The sequence below is a fragment of the Oncorhynchus mykiss genome, chromosome 24, assembly GCF_057628025.1.
Source record: "Oncorhynchus mykiss isolate SJ-2025 chromosome 24, ASM5762802v1, whole genome shotgun sequence".
NCBI lineage: Eukaryota > Metazoa > Chordata > Actinopteri > Salmoniformes > Salmonidae > Oncorhynchus > Oncorhynchus mykiss.
Window position 1 is genome coordinate 25170646 of NC_143045.1, and position 16878 is coordinate 25187523.

At 44.2% G+C, this 16878-nt stretch overlaps 1 protein-coding gene across 6 annotated transcripts in view; it reads right to left on the reverse strand.

The window, feature by feature from the left end:
- The window catches only part of sez6b (seizure related 6 homolog b), a 159833-nt gene that overhangs the window by 28112 nt on the left and 114843 nt on the right, over window positions 1–16878 (reverse strand). For all 6 annotated transcript variants that reach the window (XM_090218761.1, XM_090218760.1, XM_021582864.3 and 3 more), the window contains exon 4: window positions 15076–15268. In XM_090218761.1, coding sequence (XP_090074887.1) covers window positions 15076–15268 — 193 coding nt within the window. The remainder of the gene's footprint in view (window positions 1–15075; window positions 15269–16878) is intronic.

Here is a 16878-nt window from a genome sequence, read left to right on the forward strand (position 1 = left end):
AGGATATGATGACAGTAACAGGGAACCCATAGAGGATATGATGACAGTAACAGGGAACCCATAGAGGATATGGTGACAGTAACAGGGAACCCATAGAGGATATGATGACGGTAACAGGGAACCCATAGAGGATATGATGACAGTAACAGGGAACCCATAGAGGATATGATGACAGTAACAGGGTACCCATAGAGGATATGATGACAGTAACAGGGTACCCATAGAGGATATGATGACAGTAACAGGGAACCCATAGAGGATATGATGACAGTAACAGGGTACCCATAGAGGATATGATGACAGTAACAGGGAACCCATAGAGGATATGATGACAGTAACAGGGAACACATAGAGGATATGATGACAGTAACAGGGTACCCATAGAGGATATGATGACAGTAACAGGGAACCCATAGAGGATATGATGACAGTAACAGGGAACCCATAGAGGATATGATGACAGTAACAGGGAACCCATAGATGATATAATGACAGTAACAGGGAACCCATAGAGGATATGATGACAGTAACAGGGAACCCATAGAGGATATGATGACAGTAACAGGGAACCCATAGAGGATATGATGACAGTAACAGGGAACCCATAGAGGATATGATGACAGTAACAGGGAACCCATAGAGGATATGATGACAGTAACAGGGAACCCATAGAGGATATGATGACAGTAACAGGGAACCCATAGAGGATATGATGACAGTAACAGGGAACCCATAGAGGATATGATGACAGTAACAGGGAACCCATAGAGGATATGATGACAGTAACAGGGTACCCATAGAGGATATGATGACAGTAACAGGGAACCCATAGAGGATATGATGACATTAACAGGGAACCCATAGAGGATATGATGACAGTAACAGGGAACCCATAGAGGAAGTGATGGCACATATTGTACAGTTCAGACCATTCAGTTCAAGTCAAAGTACGCTTCACAGGAGCTCCTCTGAGAGTAAAACCTGGGTCCAGGACTATCTCCCTGGGCCTTACTGGCTGGGTAAGAGCCTGTCTGTCCTGAGGACAGCCTGTTGGACCTAGGCTAAATGATACCGCCTCCTCCCCTCCGTCCTCCCCCACTTAAAAACCAACAGCGATAAAAGGCCAGAAGGAGAGGGTCGTGCAGAGATAGAGGAGAGGCCTGCTGCTGATGGCTGTCTAATCTTTCTAGTGCATGCAATATGAAAGCTAAAAGCGCTCCTCTGAGTCAATGAGCCAATAAGCAGGGCCCAGACACTCCCCTCGGCTATCCATTTTATTTATGGTTTATTGTGGGGTGCGGTGTATCAGCACAGCAGGGCCTGGCTTAGGGGTGAAGGCGTGGGGGTGTTGTTATAGCATCATCACCCTGCTGTTTCTGTTTCAATTAGACTAATACAGAGGGGGCACTGGAGGCTGGCCTAACGTGGAGCTGCTCCCAACCAGGTACTAAATCACACTGGCAGCCTGCCTCCTCCTCTCCACTGTCTCCACAGCTTTCTCCTCCCACTGTGTTATAGAGGCCATAAAATGAGATGGGTTCACTATGGCTGGTAACGATACCGTTGGAACAACTGGCTTGGGAGATTAGCTGGCGGCTAAGTAACACTAGCAGATTCAATGGCCATCTTTATATTCTGAGTAGCCCTCAACACCCGGAGAGGTATGATAGGGTGCACACTGGGCCATAGAGCTCAGTCACATGCTCAGTCCACATTCAGGCCACCACACAGGGACAGCGGAACCAAATATAGCCTACAAAATATCACCACGTTTTTACCAAAATTGTGACTTTACAGTGTTGTCTGTAACACTTTGTCACTACGAGAGCTTCGGACTATAAGGTTCTATCTACAAAAAGTTGACTGTAAAGCTATGAACCCTCATTGGTTTGAATGGTGTCAACAATTGTTATATTGTGTTATTTTGAACTTAACAACATGAACTGAGATATTTAGAGTACTATATAGGTAGAGAACATTGAACAGAACAAGGCTATGTCGATAACTACATTTAGACAGAAACGCAGATAGAACTTTATTGTCCCAAGCTATCCACTAGGTAAAGACATTACCAACCTTTTCACAACTTATTTATAATGAAATGTTAGCAGGATTTTCAGGCTAGTTTTTCCTCCTCATGTACCTGCTCTGCCAGAACTTAAACATGTTCACAATTTATGCATTCACAACCCTCCCAAACCAAACGTTGAAGATGCTGCTAAGCACCCAGTCTCATGACTAATTCCAGACACGTTGTCATCTCTTAGCACAGAAGAAGACATGTAGAATGGGTGGCAGTTTGCCGTCACAGCGGTCACCTCAGTCCCCTCAGCCATTTGACTCTTCTCTGCCTGCAATCAGAGAGAGGCCTGTCCTCATAACGCAGCAGCACTAGCTTGCTAACAGAGACGAATGGTCTATTAAGACTCCTGTATTTTACATGACCTAATGGAAGATGTATCCTCCTCCACAACATCCACGAGCATTAATTATGAAACACAGAGGGGATTCATTTGCAGCCAGGCTCATCAGGCCTTATTGAGAATAACCGTGTGTGACAGGCTCACTGAGGAGAGAGGACAGGGGCATCTGGGAAATCTGTTTCTGTGTTTAGATTGGATTAAACGCTGCCTCACATTAACCTCCACGGAACAGCGAGAGCAAAGGAAGGGTAAAATGACCTTACCGACCTGTGAGTCTGAAGGCCCCTAAGGGATATGAATGATGTGGTGGTGTGGAAGGGGTGTCCTTTTGCCCATCATAGAAGGGAGAAGACACATGCGAGAATGACATTGAATCTACCTGGCAACAAGCATGCATCTCTCTGCCATATCCCCATGTTGGGAAATAGGGAACCATATTTATGCTGTACACTTAAAATATGGTAAAAAAGAGTGGACAGAAGGTTTTAGACACGAACAGAAATATATATTTTTTCTGATTGCATAGCTTCAAACTCTTACTTTGTACCCTGGTCATAGACACACAAGTCTACCTCGTTCCCATGGAAATACTACAGTAGCAACACACCTCTCAATCCTACTCAAACCTCAGGTGCCAAAAGCATAAAGGCAATAAAAAGCTCTTGCTTCATTAAATTTACAGCATGCTTTCATGCTCTTTCGGTAATGGGCGTATGGTGTAATAATGTGAATCCATGAAATGTCTCACTACAGCAGATCACCATGGAGTTGCTATAGGAGCTAACTGCCAGCAAATATAATAACTTAATTAAAAGTGAATAGACTATCGGTTGCCGTTGCAGTAAAAAATCCACGGTCCTCTGTTTTTATATGTCTTTGCTAATGCTAATGAGATTGTGATGTGGGGTCTATAAAGAAAAGAACCGAAGAGAGAGAGGAGGGGCTGAAATACAGCAGAACTTCAGAGGTTCACATCGAATGACTGAAAGACAGACTGACTGGACACACAGATGGTGTGGGTCTGTGAAATGTTGGGGTTTGATTGATGTCTGTTCCACGTTCACTGGGAATCGAGCAGAGCTCAAGTCTCACACAGAAAAAGTCACCAAATGAACCCTATATTTAGTTTATTTCATGGTTATCTGGATGCCTTAGGTTTGGGTTATTCTGAGCTGACCTGGATGGATCACTATCACCAATAGACTTAAAACATCCCATCATCACAGACTAACCTGTGGGGACAGAATCATTAGGATGCAAACACATGAAAGGCAGTAGAGGAGAATCGGTCATGCTACCGCTCTGAGTGGGATGATGATTGCTAGACATAATAATGCGTGGCGGACATGTTAATGTCTTCACTTCTGCTCTGCTGTGGAAATATGTAGACCAGAATCAGGATGCACAGATGGCCTGTTAATCAACCCTGACAAGGAACTGCAATGACAAACATTCTCATGAACTTTCCTCTGTGACTCCTCCTCCTTATTTTTGTTCTATTTTATAGGTGCCTTACACATTAGAGCCTTGGAGTCAGCAGTTTGGCGGTACTTTGGAATTTGGTGTATTTTATTACCTTTACCTTACAAAATTAAATGACTCTAATCCTAACGGTAGTTAATTCATAATTACACTGCTGTGTGTTCATTGACAAGCCCCGTTTATTGACGTTAAGCAGGGTTTGGTTCTTATCAGTCAGTCCATGCCTTGTTTATGCTTGACCGGCTCTTTTGAATACCTAATTCTGTTTGCTGCCGTTAGATTTCATGCTATTTCCCTTCTTATTAAACATTTAATATGGTGGTAATTGAATTCAGTAAGAATCTATTCTGTTCTACTATTAAGTTAACGTGAAATCCTCTGGCTGTAATTACTTCTCAACGATAGTTGAATAATAAGGAGATGGATCACTATTAACTGGGCGAGGACAAAGTGAATTTTAAAAATATCATTATATCAGTGTAAGTTTGAAATCAATTTGCCACCATTTTAATGGTTTTCATTAAAAAAGGATTAAGTTACAGTAAACGTGGGCTTCTCGCTACAAGGAAATGATAAGCAACCAGACTTGTAGGTTACCAAACAGTGAAGAGAGAGAGAGAGAGAGAGAGAGAGAGAGAGAGAGAGAGAGAGAGAGAGAGAGAGAGAGAGCGATACGGAGAGGAGAGACAGAGGGAGAGAGAGAGAGAGAGAGAGAGAGAGAGAGAGAGAGCGATACGGAGAGAAGACAGAGGGAGAGAGGGAGAGAGGGAGAGAGAGAGAGAGCGATACGGAGAGGAGAGACAGAGGGAGAGAGGGAGAGAGGGAGAGAGGGAGAGAGAGAGAGAGAGAGAGAGAGAGCGATACAGAGAGGAGAGACAGAGGGAGAGAGAGAGAAAGAGCGATACGGAGAGGAGAGACAGAGGGAGAGAGGGAGAGAGAGAGAGAGAGAGAGAGCGATACAGAGAGGAGAGACAGAGGGAGAGAGAGAGAGAGGGAGAGAGAGAGAGGGGGAGCGATACGGAGAGGAGAGACAGAGGGAGAGAGAGAGAAAGAGCGATACGGAGAGGAGAGACAGAGGGAGAAAGGGAGAGAGAGAGAGAGAGAGCGATACAGAGAGGAGAGACAGAGGGAGAGAGAGAGAAAGAGCGATACGGAGAGGAGAGACAGAGGGAGAGAGGGAGAGAGGGAGAGAGAGAGAGGGGGAGCGATACGGAGAGGAGAGACAGAGGGAGAAAGGGAGAGAGAGAGAGGGAGAGAGCAACACGGAGAGGAGAGGAAAGAGAGAGAGAGAGAGAGAGAGAGAGAGAGAGAGAGAGAGAGAGAGGACTAGACGAGAGAACAAAGGTTGGTGTTGAGGGTCAGTGGGTCTTAATCTTGCGTTGTCCATTGGCAGCATTTCTGACGTGTGTCTGACAGGGTGTCGGGGGACGCTTGTCTAACATACTGCCTGGTGGCTGTGATGTGAAGTGTGTCTGAAGAAGGCCACAAGGGACCAAGGCCACGTTTGAAAGAGTTTGACAGAGATACACTCCACTTCAATCCCACTGCTCCCTCTGCCACCACACACACATCAGCCACACTAATTCATGTCAGTCTAAAATGCTCTCAGTTAGGATCGCCACTTTATTTTAAGAATGTAAAATGTCAGAATAATAGCAGAGAGATTAATTTATTTCAGATTTTGGTTCTTTCATCACATTCCCAGTGAGTCAGAATGTCACGTTCGTCATATGAATCGGACCAAGGCGCAGCGTGGTATGCGTACAGTCTTTATTATTATAAGAATGAACACTGAACAAACTAACCAAAATAACAAAATTAACCGTGAAGTTATATGAATAGTACAGACAGGCAACTAAACATAGAACAAGAACTCACAAATACCAAAGGGGAAATGGCTACCTAAATATGATCCCCAATCAGAGACAACGATAAACAGCTGCCTCTGATTGGGAACCATATCAGGCCACCATAAATATACAAATACCTAGACCTACAAAACCGTAGACATACAAAAACCGTAAACAATACAAAAACTAGCGTATCCACCCTAGTCACACCCTGACCTAACCAAAATATAAAGAAAACAGAGATATCTCAGGTCAGGTCATCACACAGAAGTTTACATACACTCAAATAGTATTTGGTAGCATTGCCTTGAAATTGTTCAACTTGGGTCAAACATTTCGGGTAGCCTTCCACAAGCTTCCCACAATAGGTTGGGCCCATTCCTCCTGGCAGAGCTGGTGTAACTGAGTCAGGTTTGTAGGCCTCCTTGTTCGCACACGCTTTTTCAGTTCTGCCCACAAATGTTCTATAGGATTGAGGTCAGGGCTTTGTGATGGCCACTCCAATACCTTGACTTTGTTGTCCTTATACCATTTTGCCACAACTTTGGAAGTATGCTTGGGGTCAATGTCCATTTGGAAGATGCATTTGCGACCAAGCTTTAACTGATGTCTTGAGATGTTGCTTCAATATATCCACATAATTTTCCATCCTCATGATGCCATCTATTTTGTGAAGTGTACCAGTCCCTTCTGCAGCAAAGCACCCCCACAACATGATGCTGTGCTTCACGGTTGGGATGGTGTTCTTCGGCTTGCAAGCCTCCCCCTTTTTCCTCCAGACATAACGATGTTCATTATGGCCAAACAGTTATATTTTTGTTTCATCAGACCAAAGGACATTTCTCCAAAAAGTACGATCTTTGTCCCCATGTGCAGTTGCAAACCATAGTCTGGCTTTTTATGGCAGTTTTGGAGCATTGGCTTCTTCCTTGCTGAGCGGCCTTTCAGGTTATGTTGATATAGGACTCATTTTACTGTGAATATAGATACTTTTGTACCTGTATCCTCCAGCATCTTCACAAGGTCCTTTGCTGTTGTTCTGGGATTGATTTGCACTTTTCGCACCAAAGTACGTTCATTCAGACGCGTCTCCTCCTGAGCGGTATGACAGCTGCGTGGTCCCATGGTGTTTATACTTGTGTACTATTGTTTGTACAGATGAACGAGGTACCTTCAGGCATTTGGAAATTGCTCCCAAGGATGAACCAGACTTGTGGAGGTCTATAATTTTTTTCTGAGGTATTTGCTGATTTTTTTGATTTTCCCATGATGTCAAGTAAGGAGGCACTGAGTTTGAAGGTAGGCCTTGAAATACAGCCACAGGTACACCTCCAATTGACTCAAATTATGTCAATTAGCCTATCAGAAGCTTCTAAAGCCATGACATAAAGTTCTGGAATTTCCCAAGCGGTTGAAAGGCACAGTCAACTTAGTGTATGTAAACTTCTAAACCCACTGGAATTGTGATACAGTGAATTATAAGTGAAATAATCAGTCTGTAAACAATTGTTGTAAAAATTACTTGTGTTATGCACAAAGTAGATGTCCTAACCGACTTGCCAAAACTATAGTTTGTTAACAATACATTTGTGGAGTGGTTGAAAAGAGTTTTAATGACTCCAACATAAATCTATGTAATCTTCTGACTTCAACTGCAGGTGAAAAGACTCCAATTCCATCTCAAAAACAGATTTTCCTGCCTGATTCCCTGGTTTTGTAAATGCAGGTTTTACAAATCCAAAATGTTTAATTGATGTGTCCAGGAGAGTTTAGGATATAATTAAGGAAAGAGCAGACTAAACTTTGAAGAGGTACATGTGTGGGTGGAGATAGGATTCATGTTTTGAGCTTCTAGCATCCCTTTTGTCGCTGTCTGAAAGCAGTTGTGTCTTTATCTTTAATTCAGTGTATATGTGTGTATGTGCCCACATAGGCCTATGTGTGATTGCAATAATCAAATACATAAATGGTATATGGGAGGACACCGTTGGCCTTTTGTCTAACTATGTATTTCTAATCACTCACTGCATATACAGTGCCTTGCGAAAGTATTCGGCCCCCTTGAACTTTGCGACCTTTTGCCACATTTCAGGCTTCAAACATAAAGACAGAAAACTGTATTTTTTTGTGAAGAATCAACAACAAGTGGGACACAATCATGAAGTGGAACTACATTTATTGCATATTTCAAACTTTTTTAACAAATCAAAAACTGAAAAATTGGGCGTGCAAAATTATTCAGCCCCCTTAAGTTAATACTTTGTAGCGCCACCTTTTGCTGCGATTACAGCTGTAAGTCGCTTGGGGTATGTCTCTATCAGTTTTGCACATCGAGAGACTGACATTTTTTCCCATTCCTCCTTGCAAAACAGCTCGAGCTCAGTGAGGTTGGATGGAGAGCATTTGTGAACAGCAGTTTTCAGTTCTTTCCACAGATTCTCGATTGGATTCAGGTCTGGACTTTGACTTGGCCATTCTAACACCTGGATATGTTTATTTTTGAACCATTCCATTGTAGATTTTGCTTTATGTTTTGGATCATTGTCTTGTTGGAAGACAAATCTCCGTCCCAGTCTCAGGTCTTTTGCAGACTCCATCAGGTTTTCTTCCAGAATGGTCCTGTATTTGGCTCCATCCATCTTCCCATCAATTTTAACCATCTTCCCTGTCCCTGCTGAAGAAAAGCAGGCCCAAACCATGATGCTGCCACCACCATGTTTGACAGTGGGGATGGTGTGTTCAGCTGTGTTGCTTTTACGCCAAACATAACATTTTGCATTGTTGCCAAAAAGTTCAATTTTGGTTTCATCTGACCAGAGCACCTTCTTCCACATGTTTGGTGTGTCTCCCAGGTGGCTCGTGGCAAACTTTAAACGACACTTTTTATGGATATCTTTAAGAAATGGCTTTCTTCTTGCCACTCTTCCATAAAGGCCAGATTTGTGCAATATACGACTGATTGTTGTCCTATGGACAGAGTCTCCCACCTCAGCTGTAGATCTCTGCAGTTCATCCAGAGTGATCATGGGCCTCTTGGCTGCATCTCTGATCAGTCTTCTCCTTGTATGAGCTGAAAGTTTAGAGGGACGGCCAGGTCTTGGTAGATTTGCATTGGTCTGATACTCCTTCCATTTCAATATTATCGCTTGCACAGTGCTCCTTGGGATGTTTAAAGCTTGGGAAATCTTTTTGTATCCAAATCCGGCTTTAAACTTCTTCACAACAGTATCTCGGACCTGCCTGGTGTGTTCCTTGTTCTTCATGATGCTCTCTGCGCTTTTAACGGACCTCTGAGACTATCACAGTGCAGGTGCATTTATACGGAGACTTGATTACACACAGGTGGATTGTATTTATCATCATTAGTCATTTAGGTCAACATTGGATCATTCAGAGATCCTCACTGAACTTCTGGAGAGAGTTTGCTGCACTGAAAGTAAAGGGGTTGAATAATTTTCCACCCCAATTTTTCAGTTTTTGATTTGTTAAAAAAGTTTGAAATATCCAATAAATATCCAATAAATTCCACTTCATGATTGTGTCCCACTTGTTGTTGATTCTTCACAAAAAAATACAGTTTTATATATTTATGTTTGAAGCCTGAAATGTGGCAAAAGGTCGCAAAGTTCAAGGGGGCCGAATACTTTCGCAAGGCACTGTACACTACAATGGACACCTTAGTCCACCACAAGTAATCATTAGCCCAATCATTATGGTTCTGCATTATCACTGCCATTCAGGGTTCAATGGCAATGGAGGCTGGACCTGAAGGCCTTTGTCTTATGGAAAAGGGTCTGTTTTTAACCTCAAATGATCTTCTAGAGCAGTAGTCCTCAACTGGTTTTGTCTCGGGACCCAAATTGTCTATAGAAGATTGCTGTGACCTTCTTGTCAATTGTTGGAAGCTTCATGGTTTGTTCTGAATTACAGTGAATTGTTTTGACATTTATCTGTCAGTAGAGATAGTGGGTTCAAGCCAATGACACTATTTATGAAAACCAGTGTCATCTAGTCTTACATGACCTTAGAGGGCGTGCCAAAACTATAACCGCTGTATCGCTGAAATTGGGCAGGAATTTCTAAACTGAGTTACGTCACTATTGATCGTTTCGGCAACCACTCCGCCCTTCTCCATATTTCATCAGTGGATTAATTGAGATGTATTTGTTGACAGGAGAGGCAGTAGAGACCTAATGCCTGGTAGGCAGGCTAACAGCAGCATTTGGCAGGAGACTGAGGAACACTGGGAAATGTGGTGTAGGGGAGAGTGAAGGGTGAATATTGTTTTCCACATTAAATTACAAGAACTATGCAGATAATACTGATCTGATCTGTGTGGGCTACAGTCTCATGAATGTTCAGTCATAAAATGAGAAGTGTGTTATTTGTATTCTAAACAAAACTACTGTAAATGTAATAAGTGTGTGGATAGGTCTACTGTATATGTAATATGTGTGTGGATAGGTCTACTGTATATGTAATATGTGTGTGGATGGGTCTACTGTATATGTAATATGTGTGTGGATGGGTCTACTGTATATGTAATATGTGTGTGGATAGGTCTACTGTATATGTAATATGTGTGTGGATGGGTCTACTGTATATGTAATATGTGTGTGGATGGGTCTACTGTATATGTAATATGTGTGTGGATAGGTCTACTGTATATGTAATATGGGTGTGGATAGGTCTACTGTATATGTAATATGTGTGTGGATAGGTCTACTGTATATGTAATATGTGTGTGGATGGGTCTACTGTATATGTAATATTTGTGTGGATGGTTCTACTGTATATGTAATATGTGTGTGGATGGGTCTACTGTATATGTAATATTTGTGTGGATGGTTCTACTGTATATGTAATATGTGTGTGGATGGGTCTACTGTATATGTAATATCTGTGTGGATGGGTCTTGGGTTGGCCCTGATCTGGCCTAGTCTTTGCACCATCAGAGGGACTGTCTCAGTGGGGAAGCGATGGAGGGGCTGATAAACAATTGTGTGAGAGACCGACAGCGGCGTGAAAATAGAGTTGTACCCCAGGGGACAGAGAGCACCGTGGAGCTGGAGTTGTACCCCAGGGGGCAGGAAACCTGTGATGCTGGAGTTGTATTGAGGGGTTAGGAAGCCCTTGGAGCTGAAGTGGTACCCCAGGTGGCAGGAAGCCTGTGGTGCTGGAGTTGTATTGAGGGGGTAGGAAGCCCTTGGAGCTGGAGTGGTATTAAGGGGGCAGGAAGCCCTTGGAGCTGGAGTGGTATTGAGGGGGCAGGAAGCCCTTGGAGCTGGAGTTGTATTGAGGGGGCAGGAAGCCCTTGGAGCTGGAGTTGTATTGAGGGGGCAGGAAGCCCTTGGAGCTGGAGTTGTATCGAGGGGGCAGGAAGCCCTTGGAGCTGGAGTGGTACCCCAGGGGGCAGGAAGTCCGTGGAGCTGGAGTTGTATTGAGGGGGCAGGAAGCCCTTGGAGCTGGAGTGGTACCCCAGGGGGCAGGAAGCCTGTGGAGCTCTGGGTCGAGGGGACGACACAGACAGATGTGACTGTCAGTAGTGAGACTTCACCAGATGTGAGGGGAGCCTGGGAAGGGACATGTTTCTGCCGACTGCCCTCCACTTTAACTTGTGTATGTGTATACACGCATGGCACTCACACACACACTCACTCTCTCTCTCTCCCTCTCGCTCTTCTCCATCTCTCTCTCTCCCTCTCTAACTTTCTTAGGTGTCTAACTTCTAAATACCAGGCAAGTAACTTGATGTCAATGATGATGATAATGCCCCAATACTCTCAGATAGTGGTTATGAATAAAAGGAGACAAAGAAGGGAAACAAGTGTTGGGAAGGTTTCGTGCTGAGTTTCACACTTTCTCCCAAGTCCTTGAAAGGCTGTTACTAAACAGCTGCCAAGCGGAGGTGTTGGAACAAGGTCTTGATCACCAACTTTTATCCCAAATCTGTGAGGAGAGTGTTTTCCTCCACTTGATTCTTGTTTTCCTCTTGTTTCATTGATCTTTCTCCCAGAGCAGCTGGTAAATAAAGACTATCTCTACTGATAGATGATGGTGATATTACCTGCTGCTTAAAATGTATCCACAGGTAATTACTGCTCTTATGACTGCTGGCCAAATGGGAGATGGTAGCTGAAGCTTTGATAACCATCAGTGTTTCCATGCCAATAGAGCCACAGTACACTGTGCCAGTAATGGGTGCTCAGAACTGGCCTGCTACACTAGATGACTAACATACAGCTCCAACGATGTATGATGATGTAGAGCAAACTACATGAAGAGAGCGAGAGAGACAGAGAGAGAAGTATTTAAGGTACTCAAAATGGTGATAGCAAATAGACAAGACAAGACAGGAGAGCAAGCATTACAATTATCCTAGGCCAGTTGATTTAATTGAAAAATACCAATACAGAACTAATTTACATATGCGTGCTTCATAAATACTGAGCAAATGTTCATAGCACCCACAATGATCAACATAACTCGCTCTTTAGTTCCCTCAAATTCACTGTTTGATCAATCTTCCTCCAGGAATGATCTAGTAAGACAGTATTGAATTCATTACCGGTCACCTCAGGCAGAGGAGATGATGATGATTCATGATTTAATCACAGACACTAGCCTGGTTTCCATCTTTAAAACAAATCAGTCTCCTGCTCACTGGTTGTCTGATCACATTCTCCACACCTCATTACGAGACAAGGTGCTTTGCAGAGCAAAGAGATTGTAATATCAGAGCAATCATCTCAATACACGTAAAACTGTCATGGTGTATAAATGAACATGTTACTACCACTCTCCCTCTCCTGCTTATGTCACCTGGCAGATACTCAGACTTTATCTTACTTTGAGATGAAATGTTATTAACATAGACGTTGGTGTTTAAGTGTTAAATATCAAATTACATATCTTTCTGTACAAATCAAGAGCCTCCTTGGATTAGAAATGTATGGAAACGAACAGGGAACATTGTAGTATGCTCTTAAAAGCATGACGATGTCCTCAAAGTGACTCCAAAGCCATTAGAAGAGCAATGTTTTGCTTTCAGAGCTTGTATAGGCAGCCTATACCAAAATAAAAAAACTGCAAAGGCCAAAGTAAGTGGAAAATCATCAATATTGGTATTTGAGCAAACAATTCCCCTAACCAAGCACTGTCTTAGTGTAGGATAACTCTCATTCTGCCAGAGGCACGCAGAAAGATGGCTGACTACTTGATTTATGGATCCATAACTTAAATTTGATGTATTCTAATGGGAAGTCAATTTGTTTCCAGGCAGTGTTTCATTGAGATTTAATGCACTTGTGATTAAGGTGACCCCATTATATGCTAATTACTCAGCATGCCCCGAGAACCAATTTTTTTATTATTAACATTGAGCGAGAGCGAGGAAGGGAGGGAGTGAGAGAGCGGAAAAGAGCGAGAGGGAGATAAAGAGTCAGAGAAAAAGAAAAAGAAAGAGAGATTCCCTCTCTGAACATACCAGATGTCATCAAATTACTCTCCCCTAAGTTATTTTATTTCTGTCTGCTACAGAATGCACCATACTGTATGTCACAGACAGGGGAAAATAGTTAGAGGCCACCCTCATATAGCCAGCCCAGATCAGCACGATGTGCTGCTCAGGGAATATCAAACAGGTCGAGCAGAGGAGGGTGTGGGGGGATGGGGTGGGTGGGACCACTGTGTCAGGTAATTGGAAGTTTTGTAAAGAAGCAGAAAGTTATTATCGGTGGCGCTGCGCCGTGCCCTGCCATATGATTGCCATGCTATTTAATAGAGCAGCAGAAGCCTGCCACAGAAAGCCATGAAGGTCCCCCTCACTGGGTGGTGAATACCACCCACACAACTCGCAAAGGAGAGAGAGAGAGGAAATGAGAGAAGGAGAGAGAGAAGAGGGGGGGGGGGCATAGCATGATTCAGAGAGGGATGGGTGAGCGGGAAATGCAATTCTTATTCAACCGGTAATCTAGGCATTGTTCGGAATGGCACTACTCATTTACAAACCTGCCGCAGTTCATTAACTCACAAAAACAAAAGAATCTGAAAAAAAATATTTGTAAAGTTGCTTTTCTATTTCACCACAATGTGTAAGCAACAGGGCTCATAACTGCATGCAGTCTCCTTCTGACAATGACAATTAGAAGAGCATCATCACAGCAATTTCCCCAACTGATTATACTGCCAATTGACAGCGGTGTTATTTTGTGGCTAACATGAGCACATTATGTTGACAAGGGATAACAGGAGGGTGAGCCCCAGTGTACAGAAGGGTGAGCCCCAGGGTACAGAAGGGTGAGCCCCAGTGTACAGAAGGGTGAGCCCCAGGGTACAGAAGGGTGAGCCCCAGTGTACAGGAGATTGAGCCCCAGTGTACAGAAGGGTGAGCCCCAGGGTACAGAAGGGTGAGCCCCAGTGTACAGGAGATTGAGCCCCAGTGTACAGAAGGGTGAGCCCCAGTGTACAGAAGGGTGAGCCCCAGGGTACAGAAGGGTGAGCCCCAGTGTACAGGAGGGTGAGCCCCAGTGTACAGAAGGGTGAGCCCCAGTGTACAGAAGGGTGAGCCCCAGTGTACAGAAGGGTGAGCCCCAGTGTACAGAAGGGTGAGCCCCAGTGTACAGAAGGGTGAGCCCCAGTGTACAGAAGGGTGAGCCCCAGTGTACAGAAGGGTGAGCCCCAGTGTACAGGAGGGTGAGCCCCAGTGTACAGAAGGGTGAGCCCCAGTGTACAGGAGGGTGAGCCCCAGTGTACAGAAGGGTGAGCCCCAGTGTACAGGAGGGTGAGCCCCAGTGTACAGAAGGGTGAGCCCCAGTGTACAGGAGAGTGAGCCCCAGTGTACAGGAGGGTGAGCCCCAGTGTTCAGAAGGGTGAGCCCCAGTGTACAGAAGGGTGAGCCCCAGTGTACAGAAGGGTGAGCCCCAGTGTACAGAAGGGTGAGCCCCAGTGTACAGAAAGAAGGGTGAGCCCCAGTGTACAGAAAGAAGGGTGAGCCCCAGTGTACAGAAGGGTGAGCCCCAGTGTACAGAAGGGTGAGCCCCAGTGTACAGAAGGGTGAGCCCCAGTGTACAGGAGAGTGAGCCCCAGTATACAGGAGAGTGAGCCCCAGTGTACAGGAGGAGGCTGCTGGAGGAGAGGATAAATCAACCTCTCAGGCCTTGTCTATATTGTCACTTCACATTGGTTACAACTCACATTCTGAAACTTGGTTTGTTGTTGTGTAGTATTTGATTAGGTTGATGGTCTAGTGCTGTGCTGTGGTGTGGTGCTTGGTTGGTGGTTGTGCTAGTGCTTAGCGTTTGGTTGCCCTCGGGTCTTACCTTGGTATCTGAGCAGGAAGGACCCAGGCTGGGTCTGTCTCTGGCTGTGGAAGTGGATGGTGATCTGGTTGCTCCAGCTGCGTACCACCAGGCCCTTCAACAGGATAGACTCGTTGGCCAGAACAGAGGGCTCCCCTCCCCCCACATCCTCAAACGTCACCCGCTCCCCCTCCCAAAGGCTCACATTCATCACCTGCATGGGCAAACACACACAGAGGAGACCAGTTCAATAAAGGACACACATCAATACATACAAGTACATAGACTTGTAAACAGGGTGACAGAGAAATGTGGTCAGATGAAGCCGCCTGCCTCCTTCACTGAGGTTTTACCATCATACGATGGCACCTAAGAGATATGCCTCCATGTCAATTCATTGAGTTTACTCTCATATAAAACCCAGAGATATGCCTCCATGTCACTTCACTGAGTTTACTCTCATATAAAAACACCTAAGAGATATGTCTCAATGTCACTTCACTGAGTGTACTCTCATATAAAAACCAGAGATACAGTGCCTTGCGAAAGTATTCGGCCCCCTTGAACTTTGCGACCTTTTGCCACATTTCAGGCTTCAAACATAAAGATATAAAACTGTATTTTTTTGTGAAGAATCCACAACAAGTGGGACACAATCATGAAGTGGAACGACATTTTTTGGATATTTCAAACTTTTTTAACAAATCAAAAACTGAAAAATTGGGCGTGCAAAGTTATTCAGCCCCCTTAAGTTAATACTTTGTAGCGCCACCTTTTGCTGCGATTACAGCTGTAAGTCGCTTGGGTTATGTCTCTATCAGTTTTGCACATCGAGAGACTGAAATTTTTTCCCATTCCTCCTTGCAAAACAGCTCGAGCTCAGTGAGGTTGGATGGAGAGCATTTGTGAACAGCAGTTTTCAGTTCTTTCCACAGATTCTCGATTGGATTCAGGTCTGGACTTTGACTTGGCCATTCTAACACCTGGATATGTTCATTTTTTAACCATTCCATTGTAGATTTTGCTTTATGTTTTGGATCATTGTCTTGTTGGAAGACAAATCTCCGTCCCAGTCTCAGGTCTTTTGCAGACTCCATCAGGTTTTCTTCCAGAATGGTCCTGTATTTGGCTCCATCCATCTTCCCATCAATTTTAACCATCTTCCCTGTCCCTGCTGAAGAAAAGCAGGCCCAAACCATGATGCTGCCACCACCATGTTTGACAGTGGGGATGGTGTGTTCAGGGTGATGAGCTGTGTTGCTTTTACGCCAAACATAACGTTTTGCATTGTTGCCAAAAAGTTCAATTTTGGTTTCATCTGACCAGAGCACCTTCTTCCACATGTTTGGTGTGTCTCCCAGGTGGCTTGTGGCAAACTTTAAACGACACTTTTTATGGATATCTTTAAGAAATGGCTTGCCACTCTTCCATAAAGGCCAGATTTGTGCAATATACGACTGATTGTTGTCCTATGGACAGAGTCTCCCACCTCAGCTGTAGATCTCTGCAGTTCATCCAGAGTGATCATGGGCCTCTTGGCTGCATCTCTGATCAGTCTTCTCCTTGTATGAGCTGAAAGTTTAGAGGGACGGCCAGGTCTTGGTAGATTTGCAGTGGTCTGATACTCCTTCCATTTCAATATTATCGCTTGCACAGTGCTTCTTGGGATGTTTAAAGCTTGGGAAATCTTTTTGTATCCAAATCCGGCTTTAAACTTCTTCACAACAGTATCTCGGACCTGCCTGGTGTGTTCCTTGTTCTTCATGATGCTCTCTGCGCTTTTAACGGACCTCTGAGACTATCACAGTGCAGGTGCATTTATAC